Source organism: Loxodonta africana, chromosome 17 (assembly GCF_030014295.1).
Source record: "Loxodonta africana isolate mLoxAfr1 chromosome 17, mLoxAfr1.hap2, whole genome shotgun sequence".
NCBI classification, from domain to species: Eukaryota; Metazoa; Chordata; class Mammalia; order Proboscidea; family Elephantidae; genus Loxodonta; species Loxodonta africana.
This window is the reverse complement of record NC_087358.1, coordinates 29,542,091-29,565,153: the sequence shown is the minus strand read 5'-3', so window position 1 is coordinate 29,565,153 and position 23,063 is coordinate 29,542,091. Positions and strand designations below refer to the sequence as shown.

The 23,063-nt window shown below is 36.4% G+C and overlaps 1 protein-coding gene across 13 annotated transcripts in view; it reads right to left on the bottom strand.

The window, feature by feature from the left end:
- MYCBP2 (MYC binding protein 2) overlaps positions 1 to 23,063 on the bottom strand; it is a 287,598-nt gene that overhangs the window by 249,095 nt on the left and 15,440 nt on the right. For all 13 annotated transcript variants that reach the window (XM_064270017.1, XM_064270009.1, XM_064270015.1 and 10 more), the window contains exon 2: positions 7,263 to 7,338. In XM_064270017.1, coding sequence (XP_064126087.1) covers positions 7,263 to 7,338 — 76 coding nt within the window. The remainder of the gene's footprint in view (positions 1 to 7,262; positions 7,339 to 23,063) is intronic.

Here is a 23,063-nt window from a genome sequence, read left to right as displayed (position 1 = left end):
AGGAGAAACAGAGGGGTCAATGCCAGTAATATAGAAATATATAAAGCAGTACAGATAAACGGCATTTTTAAAAATTACTTTTTTAAAAAAGAGTGGATGAAAAATAGTCCAGAAAGCGCAATAGAGGGCCAAGAGACTAACCATACCATTTTACTATTTTATATGCTCATATGAGCACGAAATGTTTATTACTCATCTTTGTATGCCAAACAGCTAGCATAATGCTTGCACATGGTCAACATACAACTGATGTTTGAGGAATAAATGAATAAATTTACTTATGACACAGTTCTCATAAGCAGTTCCCAAAAAGCAAATATAGAAATTGAGGCCACGAAAAGAAAGATGAATTACTAAGAGCACAAAGATAGTTAGAGACAGGGTTGAAAGGACAAAGACCTCAACATCCCACCTCTTCCTGGATATCATATGCCACCTCTTTCAGGAGACTCATCAAATGAAATCTTAAAGGAACTTAAAAAGATGCTCAAGATTCCCATACTTTAAATTTGTACCTAGCACCAAAAAGTGGAAAGGAGACTGGAAATCTGAATGACAATGTGTTTGTTTGAGATTGATTTGTATATTAAAAATGCTCTCCAGCAGAAGTAATGAGAGATATGATGTAATGAATACATAATATTTATCTGCCCATATTTATTTTTCTTTACAGTAAACATCCCTCCCCACTGCATATGGCCAGCCCATCAGGGTACTCCCCAACCAAAGTACCCTGGCCAGGTCAATCAAAAGTCCTACCCGAGACTTTCTCCCGGAACTAGCAGAAGATTCTGCTTCTTGTTCCAAGAAAATGAAGTTGGAGCTGCCAGCAGCCTTATTCTACTGTTCAACAGAAAACAGACTCTTTTGGAGAAAGTGAGCTCTTGTCATTGGAAGTGGTTAAAAAAAAAAAAAACTAGATGAACTTTCTAGAAGAGATATCTGTATTAGGTAGCAGAACAGATCACTGATTTTTAAGGTCTCATCTAATTCAAATATCCCCTCCCCCATTTTTAGAGTGAACTTTAATCCAATTTTCACAAAGATCTATGCCAATTCAAAACTACTGCTATTCTCTTGGTGCTAGTAATATAGTAATTATCTTTTGCATCAAAAATTAGGAATTATGTCACATAAGAAGAAGAAAATCTGACTTAGGCTCCTCAGTGGTCAGATCTACACCAGCAAAAGCAAATGGAAAAATGATGCAACTGTATACTTGAATACTTAAAGCCAAAAGCATTTTTATTCCAGTTGTTCAAATTTGGCATTAAAATTTGTAATGGGTTGAATATTTTCCTAAATATATGCAATACATGGGTTGAATATTTTACTAAATTTCATGTCAACCAGGAACCTCAGAATGTGACCTTATTTGGAAATAGAGTGTTTGTAGATGTAATTAGTTAAGAATCCTGAGATGAAAGAATTCTGGATTTAGGGTGGGCCCTGAATCCAATGGCTGCTTTCCTTATAAGACAAGAAGACACAGAGACACACACAGAAAAGAAGGTAATGTGAAGATGGAGGTAGAGATGGGAGTGATGTGTCTACAAGCCAAAGAACACCAAGGGCTGCTGGGAACACCAGAAGCTAGGAGAGAGGCATAGGATGATTTCTTCCTCTGAGCCTTCTTCACAAGAAACCAACACTTGATTTTTTTTTTTTAATTTCAGACTTCTGGCCTCCTGAATTGTAAGAAAATAAATTTCTGCTGTTTTAAGCCACCAAAGTTGTGGCAATTTGTTACAGCAGCCCTTGGAAACTAATACAAGGTCTCCTTTCTCTATGCTAAAGAAATGCATGGGAAAATGGAGAATGAAGCCCTTGCTCATTTGCATCTCCAACTTCCTCTTAAAGCGCTGAGTTACAGTGGCAGGAAATAAGGCCACTTTCTCTGCCAGCCTGCTTGCCCTTTGCTGGAGTCATCACCCTACATCACCAGGATCCAAATAAGTAACAACCTAAGTAGCAAGTAAACTTTTATTTTAATGTGTAGCTAAATATTAAATACATGTTTTCATAAACTAGTTTCTGCAGCTCAGTTGTTCACATTTTACTTTGAAGATAAAGAACTGCTCAAACACTGAAATCTACTTCAAAATTTGGTCCCATTGAGCCATTTTTCTCAGTCATAAAATACCATAGCAGAAAAGGATAATTCTGTAATTCTGCCTCTAGTTGTTAGAGCAACAAGAATTTAAACTTCAACTATCTCTGTGGCCCTTTTCAAACCAGCCCACCCAATGCTAATACAAATGTAAACACATCTATCAGCCAACCATTAGAGGCTGAAGAAATATCTTGGGAGCTAAAATGTAAACTTTCATTTGGTTCCAAGGCTTATAAACTAAGCATCTCACTGCTACACTATAAAACTGGCAGAAGTCAACCTTTTCTCTACCAAAATAGAATAAAATTCAATTAAATTAAAATAAGCATACAAACAAGCATCTAGATTGGATAACTTCTTGGAGGCTAAAAGACATGATACTTTTAGCTCTTGAAAGTAAAAAAAAAAAAAAAAATTATCATTCTCTCTCACACACACAAAAACACCCTAAATTGATTTGTTTAGAGGAATCTGCATCAGTGTCAAAGTAAAAATCGTGTATTATTTAAGTGATGAAATTGTAGCACTAAGCATCACAGCTTTGATCTTAATAGGCTCCTACAACTATACTTTGACTTAGACTGGAGTTGTCTGTGGGTTCTTCAAAACAAAAAACTCCCCATGCCCTTTCCCCCTCCTCTCTGGTAACCACCAATCTTCTCTTATCTGAATGGATTTACCTATTATTTTTGATGTTTCATCTAAGTAGGATCATACAATATTTGTCCTTTTGTGTCTAGCTTATTTCACTTAGAATAATGTTTTCAAGGTTCATTCATGCATTAGCATGTATCAGAGTTCATTTCTCTTTAGAGCTGAATAACACTCCATTGCATGCATATAACACATTTTGTTTTATCCATTCATCTGTTGAAGGGCACTTGGCTTTCCACACCTTCTGGCTATTGAGTGATGCAGCAATGAACAGTGGTATACATGTGTCTCAGTTGCTGATTTCAGCTCTTTTGGATGCATTCCTAGAATGGAATGGCTGGGTCATACGGTATTTCTGTTTAACTTTTATTAGGAACAGCCACTGTTTTCCACAGGGGCCGCACCGTTTTACATCCCCACCTGCGACTTACGAGTGCTCAGATTTTTCCACATCCTCGCCAACACTTGTTCTGGTGTCACTGATTCTATTGTTCTTCTACTTTCTACTTCATTTGTTTCTGCTCTAACTTTTCCCTCCTTCTGGTTGCTCTAAGCTTCATTTGCTCTTCCTTTTCTAGTTCCTCAAGGTATAAAGTTAGTTTATTAATTTGGGCTCTTTGCTGCATTCCACAGGTTTTGGTATGCTGTGCTTTCAGTTTTATTTGTCTCTGACTTTGTTATGACTTCTTCGATCCACTGGAGTTTAATGTGTTTAACTCCCACATTGCTATGAAATTTTCAGTTTTCTTTCTGTTATTAATTTCTAGTTTTATTCCACTGTGGTCAGAGAATATAGTTTGTACGATTTCAATCTTTTAAATTAATGAGATTTGTTTTGTGACCTAACATATGGTCTATCTTGGTGAAAGATTCATGTTCACTGGAGAAGAATAAGTTGTTCTATAAATGTCTGTTAGGCCCGATTGGTTTATAGTGTGTTCAGGTCCTCTATTTCCTTATTGATCTTCGGTTTGTACTCTCTACCCATTAGTAAAAGTGGTGTGCTTAAGTCTTCACTAATATCGTAAAACTGTTTATCTTTAGTTCTGTCAGTGTTTACTTCACTATTCTGTGGTTCTGCTATTAGGGGCATATATATTTATAATCACTATAACTTCTTGATTATCTGGTCCTTTTATCAATATATGTCCCTCTTTGTTTCTTATGACAGTTCTTGACTTAAAGTCTGTTTTGTCTGTTAACGTAGCCATCCAGCTCTCCCTTGGTTTCTTTTTGCACAGAGTATTTTTTTTTTCCCAGCCTTTCACTTTGAACCTATTTGTATCTTTTGATTTAAAATGGGTCCCTTGTAGACAACACATAACGGGGTTACGTTTTCTTAACCATTTGCCAATCTGGGCCTTTTGAACGGAGAGTTCAATCCATTCACAGTTAAATTACTGATAAAGAACTTACTTCTGGCATTTTGCTATTTAATTTCTACATATTATTATTATTTTTGTCTTTTATTTTTTCTAATACTCCCCTTATCATGTGTTTGGTTGATTTTTTGTGGTGAGTCATTTTGTGCACGTATTTTTAAAGAAATTTTCTTTGAGTTTATCATGAGAAGTACCTCTCCTACCCTAAATTTACAACAACCTATTTTGCACTGATACTACCTTAACTTCAATAACATACAAAAATTTTATTTGTATACTTCTCCTCCCTGCACCCTTATGTTATTGATGCCACAATTATACCTTACACATTATGTACCCAGTATCACATATTTATCATTATTATTTATACATATTTGTTTTATAGCATATAAAACACAGCAAATATGGTTATATAAGCCAAAAATGCAGCAAAGCTTGCCTTTTTATCTACCCTTGGAAAAACCTTTACTGAAAGTCTTTATTTCTTCATAGAGCTTTGAGTTACTACCTAGTATCCTCCCCTTTTAAATTAGTGGACCCCCTTTAGCATTTCTTTTAGAACAGGTCTGACATTAACAAACTCCTTCAGCTTTTGTTTATACAGAAATGTCTTAATTTCATCCTTGTTTTTGAAGGACAGTTTTGCTGGGTACATGATTCTTGGATGACTTTTTTTTTTAATATATCAGCCCAGTGCCTTCTGTACTCCATGGTTTCTGAGGAGAAGTGACAGTTTACTATTTTCCTGCTGCTTTCAAAATTCTCCTTTATCTCTGGTTTTCTACAGTTTGATAATGTATCTTCGTGTGGATCTTCTTGGGTTTCTCCTACTTTGAGTTCACTGAACTTCATGTATATACAAATTCATATCTTTCATTGAGTTTGGAAAGTTTTCAGCCGTTATTTCTTTAAATATTCTTTCTGCCCCTTTGTCTTTCTTCTCTCGTTCTGGGACTCCCATAATGCATATATTTGTCCACTTAATGGTGTCCTATAAGTCTCTTATGCTTTGTTCATTTTTCTTTAATAGTTTTTTTCTCCATTTTTCAGACTGGATTATTTCAATTGTCCTATCTTCTATTTTATTGATTCTTCAAATCTGCTGTTGAAGCTCTCTAGGGAATTTTTAATTTCAGTTACAGTTTTCAGCTCCAAATTTCTGTTTGGTTTATTTTTTGTAATTTCTACCTCTTTGTTAATATTCTCACTTTGTTCATACATTGTTACCTTGATTTTAGTTCTTTGACCCCATTTTGCTTTAGTACTTCGAGCATATTTAAAAGTTGTTTTAAAATCTGTACCTACAAGGTCCAATGTCTGGTTTTTCTCAAGGTTGGTTTCTGCGTATTCTATTTCTTTGAATGGATCATCCTTCCCTGTTTCTCTGTATTCCTTGTGATTTTTTTTGTTGTTGAAAATGGGCATTTGAGAAACATAATATGGTAATTCTAGAATTCAGGCTTTCTTCTCAATTGCAAGGATTTTTTTTTTTCCTTCTCTTCCTTTATCTTTCCCTCTCTTTTTTTAATTTTGAAGGCTATGGTAATCTGCTAGCTTTGTGACTTTTCCAAAGTATTTATACAGGAACAAATGGAAGAAAGACCACTGAAAACAAAAAAACCTCTTCCAGTCTTTGCAGAATGGCTCCATACTAGGACAATCCTTAATCAGATACACACTGAGCTGGGAGATTCATCTGAGGTGGAAGCTGAGGGTTACCTCAGATATTTCTGGGCTTATATGTGGTTCTCTACCTGGGTGCCTTTAAATTTCCCAATTTCCCAAGGAAATTCTCTTCCTGGGGTTTTGACACTGTCTTTTCAATCACCTTCTTTTGTTCCAGGAGACCACAGGCTCCTCAGTTCACCTTACAATGCCTTAAGCTATGCCTGCTACTCCTCTGCACTCAGGGATCTACAAGATGGACAAGACAGGACAAGCACTTGGCTTTAGTCCGTCAGGTAGTCACCTGACTGATTCAGATAGGCAAACACCATACTTTGTTAATAAAGTGTGCTCTGCTCACTCTAGAACCAGGGGCCAGGCCAAGATTCCAAACTGGAAACACAGCTGCTGCTCTAAGATGACTGCAAAACAGGGTTGAGTGTGGTGTGGTGTTCAAGCCAGTATCAAAAAAAAGAAAGTCTCAGAGTCTTCCTACAGCTCTGCAAACCTTTGCCCAACTGTTGTGACCCCCCTACTGTTCACCAAAGTTTTTATGGGCTAGTACTGTCATTTTCTGCTTGTTTTTCTGCTTTTTCTGTAGGAGGATAGGAGCTTAGAGGTTCTTATTCCACCATGTTTGTGGGCTTTTTCTAATTCAAAATATTCCACACTGCCTTTTCTTTTGCACAGTCACCAATAGACAAAAAGATAATCAGAACATAATAGATGTACCAAGAGTCTCATAAATTCACTTACTTTGTCATGTCAAAATAGCAAATGATGAACCCAAGTCCCAACTCACAAGGCAATTTTACTCAGTTTCTAGTAGATGCAGTGAGAGTGAAAAGGAAGAAGAGAAACAGATATGGTCCCCCAAGAACTAAAGATAACAACAAGAATAAATAATTTTTAGCACCCAAAAATTAACTTCCAGGCTACTGAAGTACTAACCTAAAAATGAAACAAAAAGTAAAATCCAAATAATAAGCGGCTTTTAAAAGATTACTTTATTAAAAAAACTTTGAAGTTTGGGCTAAAACAGGCAATGAAAATATACATACATATAGATATTTTGTTTCTTTTGTTTAACTTGAAATAAAAAGCATGCCCCTAGCATTTAGTAATCTGTTAGGCATTCCTTCTGTATTTAATGTAATTTCAGAATCACTTATTAATCCATATCGTTTCTGTACAAAAGAGCAAAAAATCAAAATAAGCCCATTTCATTCATTTTTATTTTTGCGTTTGTCAATAAGGTTGGTTTTCCAAGACAGGGTCACTATTTAAAAGTCAAAATTTACTTATGCGTCTCCTAAGCCACATTATACTTTAGCACACAGAAATGGAAGAGTTTGCTAATTATACTCACATGTTCTTAACCTTAGTATTTTTATTTAAATTACTGTATGAAAAAGTCCTTATTCCCTATATATTGTGAGCAGCTTTACCTTGCTTCTTGTCTTCACTTTTGATTTACTCTTCTGTTTTCTTTTCAATTTCTTCTTATTTGAAATTTTCTTATTCCTAAAAATGAAAAAAAAAAAAAAACTCGCATTAGGATATATAAAGTTATTAAAAATCGCTATTTCCAAAGTAGATATTTAAATATTTCTCCCACAAACTTTTCTTCTATAGAACAATACACTCTAGGGGTACACATAAGATACTAACATGTAAAGTACCTGCTGAAAAGATAATACTAGACAAACTAAGAAATGCATATTGAATGATAATGAATTATAAAAATTGCGTTCTGCAAATACTTCTATAAAATTAAAAAAATAAAAGACATCAAATGAAGAAGCCTATTTTTTTTTAAACTTTATTCAACAGTGGGAATGCTAATAAATATGAGTTATGTTCCTTTCCTGGGGATGGGAGGGACTGCTCTTTGTAGTAGTGAGGGCTACAGTGCAAAAAGGCTCAAGAGTATATTTTTTACTAAATTAATACAGAAAAACCCCCAACTCATGCACTTTACAAGCCAGCATTCAGCTTTCCACTACCTCAGAGCCCTAAAACTGAGTTATTCTTTAAGCAAAACTTGAAGTCCCTGAATGACTTGGAGAAAGAGAGAAAAATACATGGTAAAGAATAAGAATTATAGTGGGAGAAACAAGTGACAAGGAAAATATTTTATTTTCATTTCATTTTATATTTTTTATGTTTACTTGCAGAGATGCGCACTGAAACGTATTAAAGATATAAAATGAAAATGACAGTTCTTGTCTTCAAGAAGCTGAGGGACTTCAATGGACAGCACAGTTTAATGATGCAGCAAGAGTATAAAACCAAAAAACCAAACCCATTGCTGTCAAGTCAATTCTGACACATAGTGATCCTAAAGGACAGAGTAGAACTGCCCCATAAGGTTTCCAAGGAGTGGCTGGCGGATTTGAACTGCCAAGTTTTTGGTTAGCAGATAAGCTATTAACCATTGTGCCACAAGAGTACATTACTACAATAATAAACACAAAAGGTAATGAGGTCCCTGTATAAAATCACAGCAGTGATGGTAAGAAAAAAAGAAAGAGACAACACCGACCTTTTGGTTAGCAGCTGGACTCTTAACCATTGTGCTGCAGGAGTATATTACCAGAATAATAAAGACAAAAGGTAACAAGGTCCCAGTATAAATCACAGTGGTGGTGATTTTTAAAAAAGACCACAAAGCAAGCAAACAACAACAAAAAATAAACAGAAGAAATGCTAGATATTGCAGAAGTTACATCCTTAAATCTTGATGACTAATTTGAAGGAAGCAAAGATAAAGAAATATATCTAGGTCACTTGGAGGTCAGAGATGTCACTGCCAAAATAAAGAAGTCAGGAGGAAGAGTTGGTCTGGAAAGGGAAAAAAAAAAGTAACATTTTGAAGATGTTTGAGTTCAAGATGCTAAAATATCAACAAAATAGACATGAGCGACAAGCACATGAATATTTTATCCTTGACACTTCCTTCAGCTTCGCTCTTCAAAATGATCACTAAATCCTTTCAATTATATTTTGTAAAAAGTTCTTGAATCTGTCCACACCCTCTCTACTGCTGCTATGTTAATAATCTACGTTACCACCGCCTCTTGCCTGGGCCAGTGCAAAAGCTTCTTACCACATTCTTACACGTCCACCTTTGTCCTCTTTCAATCTATTCTTCACAAAGAAACAAGTCAAATTTTTAAAACACAAATCTGAGTGGGTAATTGCCCCACTTAAGACCCTTAAAAAAGTATCTTCTAATTTCTCTTAAGATAAACTACAAGTCCATTAACTTGGTTGAAAGATCATCCACTAAGATCTGACCCTTGCCAATCTCTTCCGCCTCATTTTGCATCTCCCTCCAATTTGCTCACCATACTCAAGCCACAAGGACATTCTTTCAGTTGTTGACCCTACTAAGCTCCTTAGGGGTCTTCACAAAGGTTTTCTCTCTGGCTGGAATGCTCTCCACGTCTTCTGCTAACCACCACTCATCTCTGAGGTCCCACCATAAGTGTCACTTACTCCAAAATGTCTTCCTAATCCCCAGGCTGGGTTAGTTTTTCACACTCATTCCATCTTATAGTTTTGTTTCACTGCATAATCTACAATTAGGTATGGGATTATTTGTTTAACGTATCACTTCATCAACAAGCTGCAGGCTTCAACAGTGCAGAAGTTATGCCTGTCTTGTTCACTGCTCTAGCCTCTTTGCTCAGCAAAGTGCCTGGAACATAGTATTCAACAGTATTTTGAGAGAAAAAGAAAGTGAAAGTAAAGGAGAGAGGAAGGAGAGAAAAAAAGGAAGTTCAGAGCTATAGCTACATGTCTTGATTAGAGGATAAAACAACCAGAGAACCAAGGACAGATCCATAGATCCACCAATGCATTTACAGAATTAAAAAAATAAAAGAAGTTTCCATCAAGTTGATCCCAACTCACGGCAACCCCATGTGTGTCGGAGTGGAACTGTGCTCCACAGCGTCTTCAATGGCTGACTTTTTAGAAGTACATCATTAGCCTTATTCCGAGATGCCTCTGGGTAGACTTGAACCTCCAACCTTTCATTTAGCCACTGAGAGTGTTAACTGTTTGCACCACCCAGCAAGTACATTTAAAGAATGCTTAGCCGCAAATGTCCAGTAAGTAACTATCAACGGGATTGGTTTATATAGATTTTGGTGCAAAAGGGATAATATAAACAATGTATGTGAATAAGATTTCATCAAGATAGTATGGTACAAAAATAAAGAAAAACAGTAATTAACAGTGTCAAATGCTACATACACATGCACAGAAATACCTGTTTACAGAATCTATTCAACTATGAACATCCTGAGAGTATGAAGAATGTCTATGTCAACTTTGTACTTTCAGCACCTGTATGAGTATCTGACATATCATGGATGCTCAAGAAATGTTAGATGAACAAATGAATGAAAAGCAATGAGTATTTTTCATGCATGGTTCAGAAAACTAACATTCCTTTATATCAAAGTTTATTTGAGGGAAGATCAATCATTTGGGCAACAAGAATATGTATTTGCTAAAATGTTGGCCCCTTTTATAGAATTTAAAAAGCATTAAGGTTAATTCGAAACCAATCTTCAGAGAAACAAGACGTAAATCCTAATTCCGTGGATTTCCTAGAGCCAAGGTACCAATGACTAAAAGTTTCATAATTATAGCTGAATGGTTTTGTCTGTTTGTTTAATAGACTGTTTGTTTGTTTTAAGTTCAAGTAGGTTTATACACATTCCTAAAACACTTCTTTATATGCATGCCGGCAGTTAATTGGTTATGACAAGTTTTTAAAGAATCTGGACACAGTGATTCCTGAATAAAGACCGGCTCAAGAACCAGCTTTCCCCAAATTTCCCCAAATAAATTTTACTATGTTTTTTGTTGATTTTGCTTGTTTTAGAGGTAAAAAGCTGTCAAAAAAGCCAGTAATTAGATGAAAATTATATGAAGAAAATACATATTCAACACAGAAAATAAAAATGCTATTTATTAGTAATATAACATCTCATTATATGATTGAATTTGAGAACTAAGTTTAAATAAGGTTCATGATATCTGATGATGAATAGATAACATAAAAGAGAAACTGTAGAAACCAGTTTTACACAATTAACTTTATAATTTCTAATGATCTGGGGTTTTATATCCTGAATCAACAGAAGCTTAATGAAGAATGTCTGGACTTGATCCTATAAGATCTGAAAGAATTATGGTCAATAATGAAAGACAAATGGCTACAAACATACCTTAAATATCTATTTTAAAATATCTACTTAAGGAAACATAGTCAAGATGGTAGGCTAGTCACATGGACTAAGCAACAAAGACCCAAAAAAAAACAAGTAAAACAGAGACAGACATCAGCCCTGGAACCCTGAACCTTAAATGAAGGGATAAAGTACTAGATCAGAAGTCACTGAGAAGGAACTGATAGAAAACAGTGATCTAGTAGAAATATGGAGTGGAGGTTCCCAGCCAACCGGCATGACACAGCATGGCCATCTTGGAATAAAGCCAACAGCCCCACATAAAGAATGCAGAAAAGTACCTTCATGGAATTCACTGATAAAATCTTTCAAACGATATCAATCTAAGAATAACTCTTCCAGGGAATATAAAAAGAGAGAATACTTTCCAACTCATTTTATGAGACCAGAAAAATCTGAAAAGAATATTCCAAAATAAGACCAATACAGCCCATGAATATAAACGTGAAAACAGTACCAGCCAAAAAGTGAAAACAACCCAAATGTACATCAATGGATGAATAGACAAACAAAATGTGGTATATTCATAAAAAACCAAAAACCCATTGCTGTCGAGTTGATGCCAACTCATAGCAACCCTATAGGACACAACAGAACTTCTCCATAGGGTTTCCAAGGCTGTAAATCTTTACAAAAGCAGACTGTCACACCTTTCACCTGTGGGGTGGCTTGTGGGTTCAAATCATCAACCTTTTTGTTAAGCAGCTAAGTGCTTTAACCTCTGTGCCACCAGGGCTCCTTTATATTTATACAATGGAATGTTACTTAGCCATAAAAAGGAATTCATTACTGATACATGCTACAACATGGATGAACCTTGAAAACATTATGGAAATTAAAGAAACAAAGGCCATAAAAGACACAAAAGGCTGTAAATTATGTAATTCTATTTATATGAAATGTCCACAACAAGCAAATCCATAGACACAGGAAGCAGATTTCTTTTGGGGGTGATAAAAATGCTCTAGTTGCACAATTTTATGAATATACCAAAACCCAATGAATTGTATACTTTAAATAGGTAAATACTATGGTACATCAATTATATCTCAATTTTAAAAACTGTACAAGAAAAAAAAGCCATTGATCTAGACAAAAATTTTCAATGTCCCGAAACATATAACAAGGATAATATATAACCATCAAGTAGGGTTGATTCTTGAAATGCAAATTTCAATCAGTCTAACTCAACATAATAACAGAATAAACGAGGGAAAAAAACATACGATCATTTCAATAAAAGCAGCAAAAGTATTTTATAAAACTCAACCACCATTCCAATTGAAACTCTTCAATAAACTAGGTACAGAAGGGAACTCCCTTCATCAAATGAAGATTATCTACAAAAAACCTACAGCTAACATTATACTCAATGATGAAAAATCATACACCTCCCCTCAGTATGGGGAAAAAACAAAGATTTACACTATCACCACTTCTATTCAACACTGTATTGGAGGTCAATAAGCCAAGCAAAGAAATAAAAGTCATAATGGTTGAAAAATAAAAAGTAAACTGCTTTGATTTGTAAATAATGTAACTGTATTCCTAGAAAATGCAATATAATCTACAATAAGGGAAACCCTGGTGGCGTAGTGGTTAAGTGCTAAAGCTAACCAAGAGGTTGGCAGTTCAAATCCGCCAGGGGCTCCTTAGAAACTCTATGGGGCAATCTACAATAAAGAATTAACAAATGAAATATCAAGGTCACTGCATGGAAGACCAATTTTTAAAAATCAACTGATTAATAAAACACCTTATATAAATGGAAGCTTTTCTACAGAAGTCCGACTCATTCTCCTGTGCAATTAATGTAATGATACTACATTACTGTATTCAAGGGTCACTGAATAAATTAGGGAGGAATAATGGTTTGATTACCAAGTAGAAAACTTTTATTTGCTTAACCTAAATTAGTAATAAGAAAAAGAGACTTTAACAGTTTAAATAGATCTAGGGGGGAAAAGCAAGCAGATTTGCTATACATAGCTTCAGTCTCTTAAACTCTTTTGGAAGTCTTTGTATCAGGGGGACTGTAAATAAAGCCACATTGGCAGTGGGCAGAGCAGCAGAAAATGGAAAAGAGGTACAATGAGGGTAAAATACGAGGAAAAGAAGTTTCTAAAAAGTTGTGGCTATAGGCCGTGCCTCATGCAGATTTACACTCTGGGCACACATAGCCTAGGTGAGCCAGGAAAACACAAGCCATGAAGCAGCTGCAAAACTTTCTGAAGACAACCTATTCGTTCCAGGCCTCAGAGAACTGCTACAAAGAATTGTTCAAGGGCAATGAATTCTAGCAAATATACATGCACACAAAGATACAAGGCATCATGAGTGAAAACTAGCAGAATTAGACAACAGAGAGAAGACCAAACAGACTCTGTTGTTGTTAGGTGCTGTCAAGTCAGTTCTGACTCATAGCGACCCCATGCACAACAGAACAAAACACTGCCCGGCCCTGAGCCATCCTCACAATTGTTGCTATGCTTGAGCCCACTGTTGCAGCCACTACGTCAGTCCATTTCACTGAGGGTCTTCCTCTTTTTCGCTGACCCTCTAAAACAGACTTTAGATGGAGAAATTTTGAGACAGATTATAAAGCAACTATGCTTACCAAGCTTAAAGAAATAAAAGACTAGCTTTAAAACAGGGATCAAAGACCGTAACAAATTTGAAAAAGAAATCAAACTTCTTGATATGAAAAACATAATACCTGAAACTAAAGACTCAAAAGATGGGTTTACAGCATATGAGACACAGCTGCATAGAAAATTTGAGCTCTAGAAAACAGACCGGGGAAAAAAAATTTAGAAGGCAGCAGAGAAAGACTGAAAATATGTCCTTGAGACCTTTTCCAAATCCCAAACCTCCTCTTCAACTCCTTCTCCCATCCCAAAAGAGATAATGGCCCCATCCAAGTATACCCTTACCCTCATACACTGGATCCTATCTCATTTACCATCCTTGAGATTTGGCTCAATCACTGATCCAAACCAATCACTGATACCCTCTCATTATTCACTCTTTAATCTTTTTTCTACGGTTTCTAACCATAGAAGCCTATTGGCCTCCTCCAATTGCGGGTGTGGGGGGGGAAAGCTTAAATAATTCTCTATTCCTCTTCCTAAATTTCTTGGGGGAAAAAATAGTCTTTATTGTCTTAAACTTTCTCAACTCCTTACTATCAAACTCCTACAAGTCTATGAGACATCTGAATACTACAAACTTTCTTGTTGTCAGTTCAGCTCCGTCTTCGGTCTTTCATCCTTCACATTCTTCTGATTACTATCAAACAGAGCCTACTTTTTTAAATACTATCTCCCTCCTGGCTTCTAGAACAAAGCTTATCTTAAGTTCTCCTACCTTTGATGATGGTTCCTTCTCTGTCTTCTTCCATGGCTCCTTTTTCTTCCTTTTCCTATCCCTTAAATGTGAGTTATCTATTCAGATCCTACGTTCATTTCTATTTTGGTGACTTACAAGCCTTGTTTCCAAAAAGCTCTAGCAACCTTAACAATAATGGCCTTTGAGAACACAACAGAAGGCTAGTCAAGGGCCGGCTGTGAATAAAGACACATCCGCCATGAAAAGCTACAAATTTTTGTAGTCACTTCAAAATCCTACGCCCACCCACCTAACTCAGAGTGGATAATCTAACCCCTTCATTCTAATAGGTTAATTTAGCTGCTTAACTGCTAAAAATGGGATACCATTATAAATATATTCTTTCCTTTGAGCCACCTTGAAATAAATCTTTAACCTGGGCCTTATTCTGTTAGTTATCACCATTCTTTCTCTCCCTCTTTTTTCCTCCCATTTTTCCTGCTCTTTACCCTCAGCTGACTAGGTTAAGAGTACAGAATTCAGAAAAAAACTGCCCTAGTTTTTTTTTTTTAGTTCAAATGTAGACTCTGCCATTCACTAGATCTGGTATCTTGGAAAAGTTACTTAAATTCTCTGTGCCTCAGTTTTCTCACCTGTAAAACAGACTTATAAAGTACTTAGAGTTATGCCTGGTATTTAGTCAGTGCTAAACAAATTTTAATAAATTTTACTCAAGTGTTGGTCTTGGTTTGAACTTCTCCTGAAGTAGACCTTGATTTGAGTACTCAAGTACAAGTAGTTGTTTTGGGAAATGATTAAAAGCAAAAAATCAGTCGAGGAAAACAGAAATGAGATAGGGAAAGGAAGGAAGTTAAGAAAGGGTGTCAATAACCATGAGGGGCAATGAGAGCTTGATCATACTAAAGAACTCTAGGAGGTGGTGTAGAACATGGCTCAGAGTTATCCCAATGAGAGCTAGGTCATACTAAAGAACTCTAGGAGATGGTGTAGAACAGGGCTCAGAGTTACCCCAGGTGAAGTGTCGGAAAAACGAGGTATTTATCTACCAACTCTCCATCCATCACTAGTTAAAAGCTTTTCTGAGGGCATTAACTTATCTAGCATTTCTGGCCTGCCCTTCACACAGACAAAGTATGTCTCCATGGCCAGAAAACAAGTTCTCAGGAAGAAAGTCATAGAGGAATGCCAAAGGAATGTGACAAGGACACTAGGACACTAAGAACATCTGCTACAGTGTCTCTTATCCAAAAGATAAAGTAGTTCTTTGTCTCTTTCCTCTAGCTACCACATTCTTTCTTTGTGTTCAAACACTAATTTCTAAAAACTCTACGCCACTGTCCATCTAACCTCAATGCACTCTCCCACTGAAATACGACTTCTCCCTCCCTTCCGGAAAAAAGGTGCAGGTAAGTGGGTATTAGGTTATTGTATCTCTTAGGGCCAACGTCAAGATCCTGTCTCAGACTTCTGTTTAACTGGCCTGCAGAAAAAGAGGCAGTTGAACAGGTAGAGTGTGTTCATGACTGAAGCTTCGAATATAGTGAACATAATGTGCTTGAGACAGAAATAACAGAATCCTAGTAAAAGACTTTTCAAAATATGGGTCCAGAGCTCCAGGGAGAGGTCTTAGGTACACACCACTGACTAGGAAGTCAAATGCAATTAAGTGATATTTTAAATTATATGACTGAGATAAACAAAGAAGAAAATTTAGAAGGAAGGATGGCAAGAACGGACTCTTGAGAAACTAGCTTGTCCTCCTTTCCTATCTAGATGAATAGTGTTATTTTTTTCTGTACTTGAAATCGTCATTTTATATACCAGAAATACTTCTTAAATCCAACCTATTCCCATTGCCTTTTCTCGGACTTTATCATCACTTGTCAAAACTACTATAACTGCCTTTGTAAAGTAACCCTGATTGGAGAGTTTCACTTTTTCATTCATTCTCTACAATGCTGCCAGAGATATTTTTACAAACTGAAAAGTTTAATTCTACCACTATACTGCCTAAAAACCTATGATTCTACACTGTTCTCAGATTAAAGCAATACATGAATACGGACATCAAATTGACTACATCTGTGGAAAGAGACAATGGAAAAGCTCAATATCATCAGTCAGAACAAGGCCAAGGGCCGACTATGGAACAGACCATCAATTGCTCATATGCAAGTTCAAGCTGAAACTGAAGAAAATCAGAGCAAGTATACGAGAGCCAAAATATGACCTTGAGTATATCCCATCTGAACTTAGAGACCATCTCAAGAATAGATTTGATGCACTGAACACTAGTGATTGCAGACCAGACAAGTGGTGGAATGACATCAAGGACATCATCCAGGAAAAAAGCAAGAGGTCACTGAAAAGACAGAAGAAAGAAAAGACCAAGATGGATGTCAGAGGAGACTCTGAAACTTGCTCTTGAGCATCGAGCAGCTAAAGCAAAAGGAAGAATTGATGAAGTAAAAGAACTGAACAGAAGATTTCAAAGGGCCTCTCGAGAAGACAAAGTAAAGTATTATAATGACATGTGCAAAGAGCTGGAGATGGAAAACCAAAAGGGAAGAACACGCTTGGCGTTTCTCAAGCTGAAAGAACTGAAGAAAAATTCAAGCCTCGAGTTGCAGTAGTGAAGGGTTCCATGGGGAAAATACTAAACGATGCAGGAAGCATCAAAAGAAGATGGAAGGAATACAGAGTCATTACACCAAAAAGAATTAGTCGATATTCAACCATTTCAAGAGGTGGCATATAATCAGGAACCAATGGTACTGAAGGAAGAAGTCCAAGCTGCTCTGAAGGCATTGGCAAAAAACAAGGCTCCAGGAATTGAATATCAATTGAAATGTTTCAACAAACAGATGCAGCGCTGGAGGTGCTCACTCGTCTATGCCAAGAAATACAGAAGACAGCTTCCTGGCCAACTGACTAGAAGAGATCCATATTTATGCCTATTCCTGAATGTGGAAATTATAGAACAATATCATTAATATCACACACAACCAAAATTTTGCTGAAGATCATTCAAATACGGCTGCAGCAGTATATCGACAGGGAACTGCCAGAAATTCAGGCCGGTTTCAAAAGAGGACATGGAACCAAGGATATCATTGCTGATGTCAGACAGATCCCTGGCTGAAAGCAGAGAATACCACAAAGATGTTTACCTGTGTTTTATTGACTGTGCAAAGGCATTCGACTGTGCAGATCCTAACAAACTATGGATAATACTGCAAAGAATGGGAATTCCAGAACACTTAATTGTGCTCATGAGGAACCTTTACATAGATCAAGAGGCAGTTGTTCAGACAGAACAAGGGGATACTGATTGGTTTAAAGTCAGGAAAGGTGTGCGTCAGGGTTGTATTCTTTCACCATACCTATTTAATCTGTATGCTGAACAAATAATACGAGAAGCTGGACTTATATGAAGAAGAACGGGGCATCAGGATTGGAGGAGGACTCATTAACAACCTGCGTCATGCAGATGACACAACCTTGCTTGCGGAAAGTGAAGAGGACTTGAAGCACTTACTAATGAAGATCAAAGATCACAGCCTTCAGTATGGATTACACCTCAACATAAAGAAAACAAAAATCCTCACAACTGGACCACTGAGCAACATCACGATAAACGGAAAAAAGACTGAAGTTGTCAAGGATTTCATTTTACTTGGATTCACAATCAAGAGCCATGGAAGCAGCAGTCAAGAAATCAAAAGACACGTTGCACTGGGCAAATCTGCTGCAAAGGACCTCTTCAAAGGGTTGAAGAGCAAAGATGTCACCCTGAAGACTAAGATGCACCTGACCCCAGCCATGGTATTTTCAATCACATCATATATATATGAAAGCTGGACAATGAATAAGAAAGAATGAAGAAGAGTTGACACCTCTGAATTGTGGTGTTGGAGAAGAATATTGAATATACCATGGACTGCCGAAAGAATGAACAAATCTGTCTTGGAAGAAGTGCGGCCAGAATGCTCCTTAAAGGCAAGGATGGCGAGACTGCATCTTACATACTTTGGACATGTTGTCAGGAGGGATTAGTCCCTGGAGAAGGACATCACGCTTGGCAGAGTACACAGTCAGCAGAAAAGAGGAAGATCCTCAACAAGGTGGATTGACACAGTGGCTGCAATAATGAGCTCAAGCATAACAACGATTGTAAGGATGGCGCAGGACCGGGCAGTGTTTCTTTCTGTTGTGCGTAGGGTCGCTATGAGTCGGAACCGAGTCAATGGCACCTAACAACAACAACATATCCCTCTAGTTTCATCCTCAACCCCTCATTCTCATTCATCCAGCTCCCCGCACTTTAGATACTGCCAATATTTGTGTTTTTTTTTCTTCTTAAATCCCTTAAATTAACAACACAGCTCCAGCAACAATTACCATCTACCTTTGCTGTTTTTGGCTTCCAAGGAGTCGATTTGACTCATAGGTGGCAGTTCAAGTCTGCCAGGTGCTCCTTGGAAACTCTATAGGGCAGTTCTACTCTGTCCTATAGGGTCACTATGAGTCGGAATCGACTTGATGGCACTGGGTTCTGGGAGTGACACTACATGACAGAGTTGAACTGCCCCAAAGCGTTTCCTAGGCTGTAATCTTTGTGGGAGCAGATGGCAAGGTCTCTTCTCCCACGGAGCCTCTGGTGGGTTCAAACTGCCAATCTTTCAGTTAGCAGCTGAGCACTAACAATTAAGCTCCAGGGCTTCTTACCATTTACCTTAAAAAAAACCAAAGCCATTGCCATCGAGTCAATTCTGACTCATAGTGACCATATAGAGCAAAGTACGGCTGCCCTGTAAGGTTTCCAAGGAATGGCTGGTGGATTGGAACTGCCAACCTTTCAGTTAGCAGCCAAGCACTTAAAAACTGAGTCACTAGGGCTTCTTAGGGGTAGGCGAAATCTATTTTAGGGGTGGGCAAAATCTGGTCTGTTTCCACTTATTGTAAATAATGTTCACGAGCACATTCATCTGTTTACATATTGTCTATGATTGCTTTCAAGCTATAATAACAGAACTGAATAATTATAACAGAGATCATAGGCCTGCAAGGCCTAAAATATTTACTATCTGAACCTTCACAGAATATGTTTGCTGACCTTTCACTGTGGGACAATACGAAACATCTCATATGTGTATAGCTGGATTCCCAGAAGGAAATAAAAGAGAGACTGGGTCTGAAATAATATTTGAGAAAATAAAGGCCAAAATTTGCCAAATTAAACAAAAATTAATATCCTGCAGATTCAAGAGCTCAATGAACATTAAAAAAGATAAACAGGCCCACGGATGCACGCCATGCACACACACATATTTAGGCACACCATTGTTAAATTGCTAAAAATCAAAGCTAAAGGTAAAAATCTTAAAATAGCCAAGGTGGAAGTCTTGGTTCTGGTATGGTAGCATAAGTCCAAGTACAACCTATCTCTCCTGCTGTTTACATTTAAAAACCTTAGATAAAATAGGAAAAAAAAAAAAAAAAGAGAGAGAGGATAAAGAAAATTACCGAAGGACTGTGAAAAGCAAACAACAGCAGATTGTGGAAAGGAGTTAAAACTTGGAAAACAGACCCACAAGAGAGTAAGTTTCCCAGTTTGGTTATTTTTTTCTCATGCCTCTAACAAGTGTGCTTGAAGGACAGGAAACAATCACTGGCCAACAGAGCAACAACCTAGGAAGCTGAAACTTCAAGAGAAATCCTATCTTTCTGACCAGAAAACTAGGAAAAGTAAAGGAAGGAGATGAAGGAAGGGATCCCCTAATTCCGCCAATAAACTCATATAAGTCTTGGGCTTAGTCTGGAGCTTATTATGTATGGGACAGGCCATTTCAACCACCGTTGACAGTGTGGACCTAAGTAGGCTGATAGTCTGCTAAATGAATAAATAAATAAATAAATCAACGTTCTCCAAAGAATTATAATAGAGCACAGACTACAAAATAGAACATTCACAATGTCCAAGAAACAATCCAAAATTCTCACAAGTAACAAGAAAATGTGATCAATTTCAAGGGAAAGAAAATCGACAGAAGCCAATGGTGAGATGATCCAGATGTTGCCATTATCCAACAACGACTTGAAAGCATTTGTTATAAATAAAAAAAAACCAAACTCGTTGCCATCGAGTCGATTCCAACTCATAGTGACCCTACAGGACAGAGTATAACTGTCGCATAGAATTTCCAAGGAACGCCTGGTGGATTTGAACTGCTGACCTTTTGAGTAGCAGCCGTGGCATTTAACCACTACTCCACCAGGGTTTCCATTGTTACAAATATGCTCCATCAAATAAATACAAACACGCTTGAAATGAATGGAAATGAAGTTGTCAACTAGTAGTACAAATTTAAATTTTAAAATTGAACAATACATTATCTGATATGAAAAATTCACTGGATGGGCTCAATAGGAGAATGGGGACTACAGAGAAAAGAGTCTGTGAATTTGAAATGAATCATAAAAATTACCCAATCTGACAAACAGAAAAAAGACTAGTAGTTGAGAATCTGTGGGACAATCTCAAAAGTTTTATTATAATTGTCATGGGAGATCAAGAAGGACAAAAGAAAAAATTGGAGTAGAATATCTGAAGAAACAATAGCAGAAGAAATACCTTAAATTTAGTGAAAGACACAAACTGAAGGATTCAAGGAGATCGTCAGCATTCTCCAAGGAGAAGAAACTCAAAGAAAGCAATGTGTAGACATATCGAACCAGAGAATAACAACAACAAAAATCTTGAAAGCAGCTAGAAAAAAACTCTACATTTCATAGAGGAGAATAAGATTCAACTTATCAAAGATTTCTCATCAGAAACCACAGAGATGAAAAGGCAGAACACATCATTAAAATACTGAAAGGAAACAAGTGCCTACTCAGAATGCTGTATCCACTGAAAATATCTTTCAGGATGAAAGCAAAATAAAGGCATTCTCAGATGAAGAAAAACAAAAATAATTTATCCCCAGCACCCTTCTCTACAAGAAATGCTAAAGTAACTACTTCAGACTAAAGAACAATGTTGTATTTTCAGGAATAAAGAAAGAGCAGCAGAAATGTTAAATGTATAGATACAGAAAAAAAGATTTTTTTTTCCCCTTAAGTTCTTTAAAATACGTATGCATTTGACAGCAAGAAATATCATATAGTGAGGTTTTCAAAGTATTTAGATGTAATACATAGGTCAATTATAACAGGGACAGTGCGGGGAGGGGAAGAGAGTCTGCATGGCTGCAAGGTTTACCTCTTTTAAGTGAAGCAGTACAATTGGTAACTCTAAGTACAGTGTATACTGCTATTCCTAGCACATTAAAAAATTAATACAAAGAGATATAGCCAAAAAATAGAATATGTAAATTTAAATGGAACACTGAAAAAAAAAATCCAAAATAAAATAGGCAAAGGGGGAAAAAAAAACAAAGAGGGATGTAGAAGACAATAAAATAATAGACCTAAAGCCAACCATATCAATAATTACATGAATATTAATTATCTAAACACTCCAATTAAAAGACAGATTGACAGTGGATTTCAAAAAAAAAAAAAAGCCGAACCTGATACATGCAGTCCATGACAGAAGTTTTAAATATAAAAATACAGATAAGTCAAACGTAAATAGGTGGAAAAAAGTACATCATGCAAACAGTAAGCATAAGCAGGCTAAAGAGGCTATTTTAATTCCATATAAACGAAATTCAAGGCAAAAAGTATTACTGGAGAATACTGAAATAAAAGACTAATTCATCAGGATATTTTAACGTCTATAAATGTACACGCACCTAATGGCAGAGACTCAAAATACATGAAGCAAAAATTGACAAAATTAAAGGGAAAAGACAATTTCTACAATTAGACCGTGCTATTTCTAATACCCCTCTCTCGGTAACTGATAGAACTAGACAAAAAAATGAATACGTACATACAGGATGCAAACAACACAATCAACCAACATTAACTAGTTGATATTTAAAGAACTCTACAACCTAAAATGGCAAAACACACATTCTTCTCAAGTGTACATGGTACCACTCACCAAGAAAGACCATATCCTGAGTGACAGGACACATCTCAAAAAAAAAAACTGTAAAAGGTCAAAATCATACAAAGTGTATATTAGAAAGTAACAGCAATATGATACGTAAGAAAACAACTATCTAGAAATTAAAAAAAAATTCTAAACAATCTGTGGGCAAAGATGAAATCAGCTATTTAATGGCTAATAAAACAACGCTATATACAATCTTTTATTATCCTTCTAATAGCTGGAGGTTCTGCAGTAATAATCCCTTTTTCATTCTATATATATTGGGGCTTTTGTTCTTTTTTTCTTTTGATCAGTCTAGCAAGAACTCTGCCAATTTTGTTCATAAATTCAAGAATAATTTTGGCTTTGTTAATTTTTCTCTATCATCTATTTTACTGACTACCATCTCATCATGTACAATCTGAGTCAGAATCAACTCGATGGCAATGGGTTTGGTTTTTGGTGTGGTTTATGCACAATTTTATATCAAAAATTTCAGTAACTTAGATGAAACAGACACACTTCTCATAAAAAGAAAAAAAAAGAACAAGTTACCAAAATTGACACAAGAAAAAACAGAAAATCTGAAT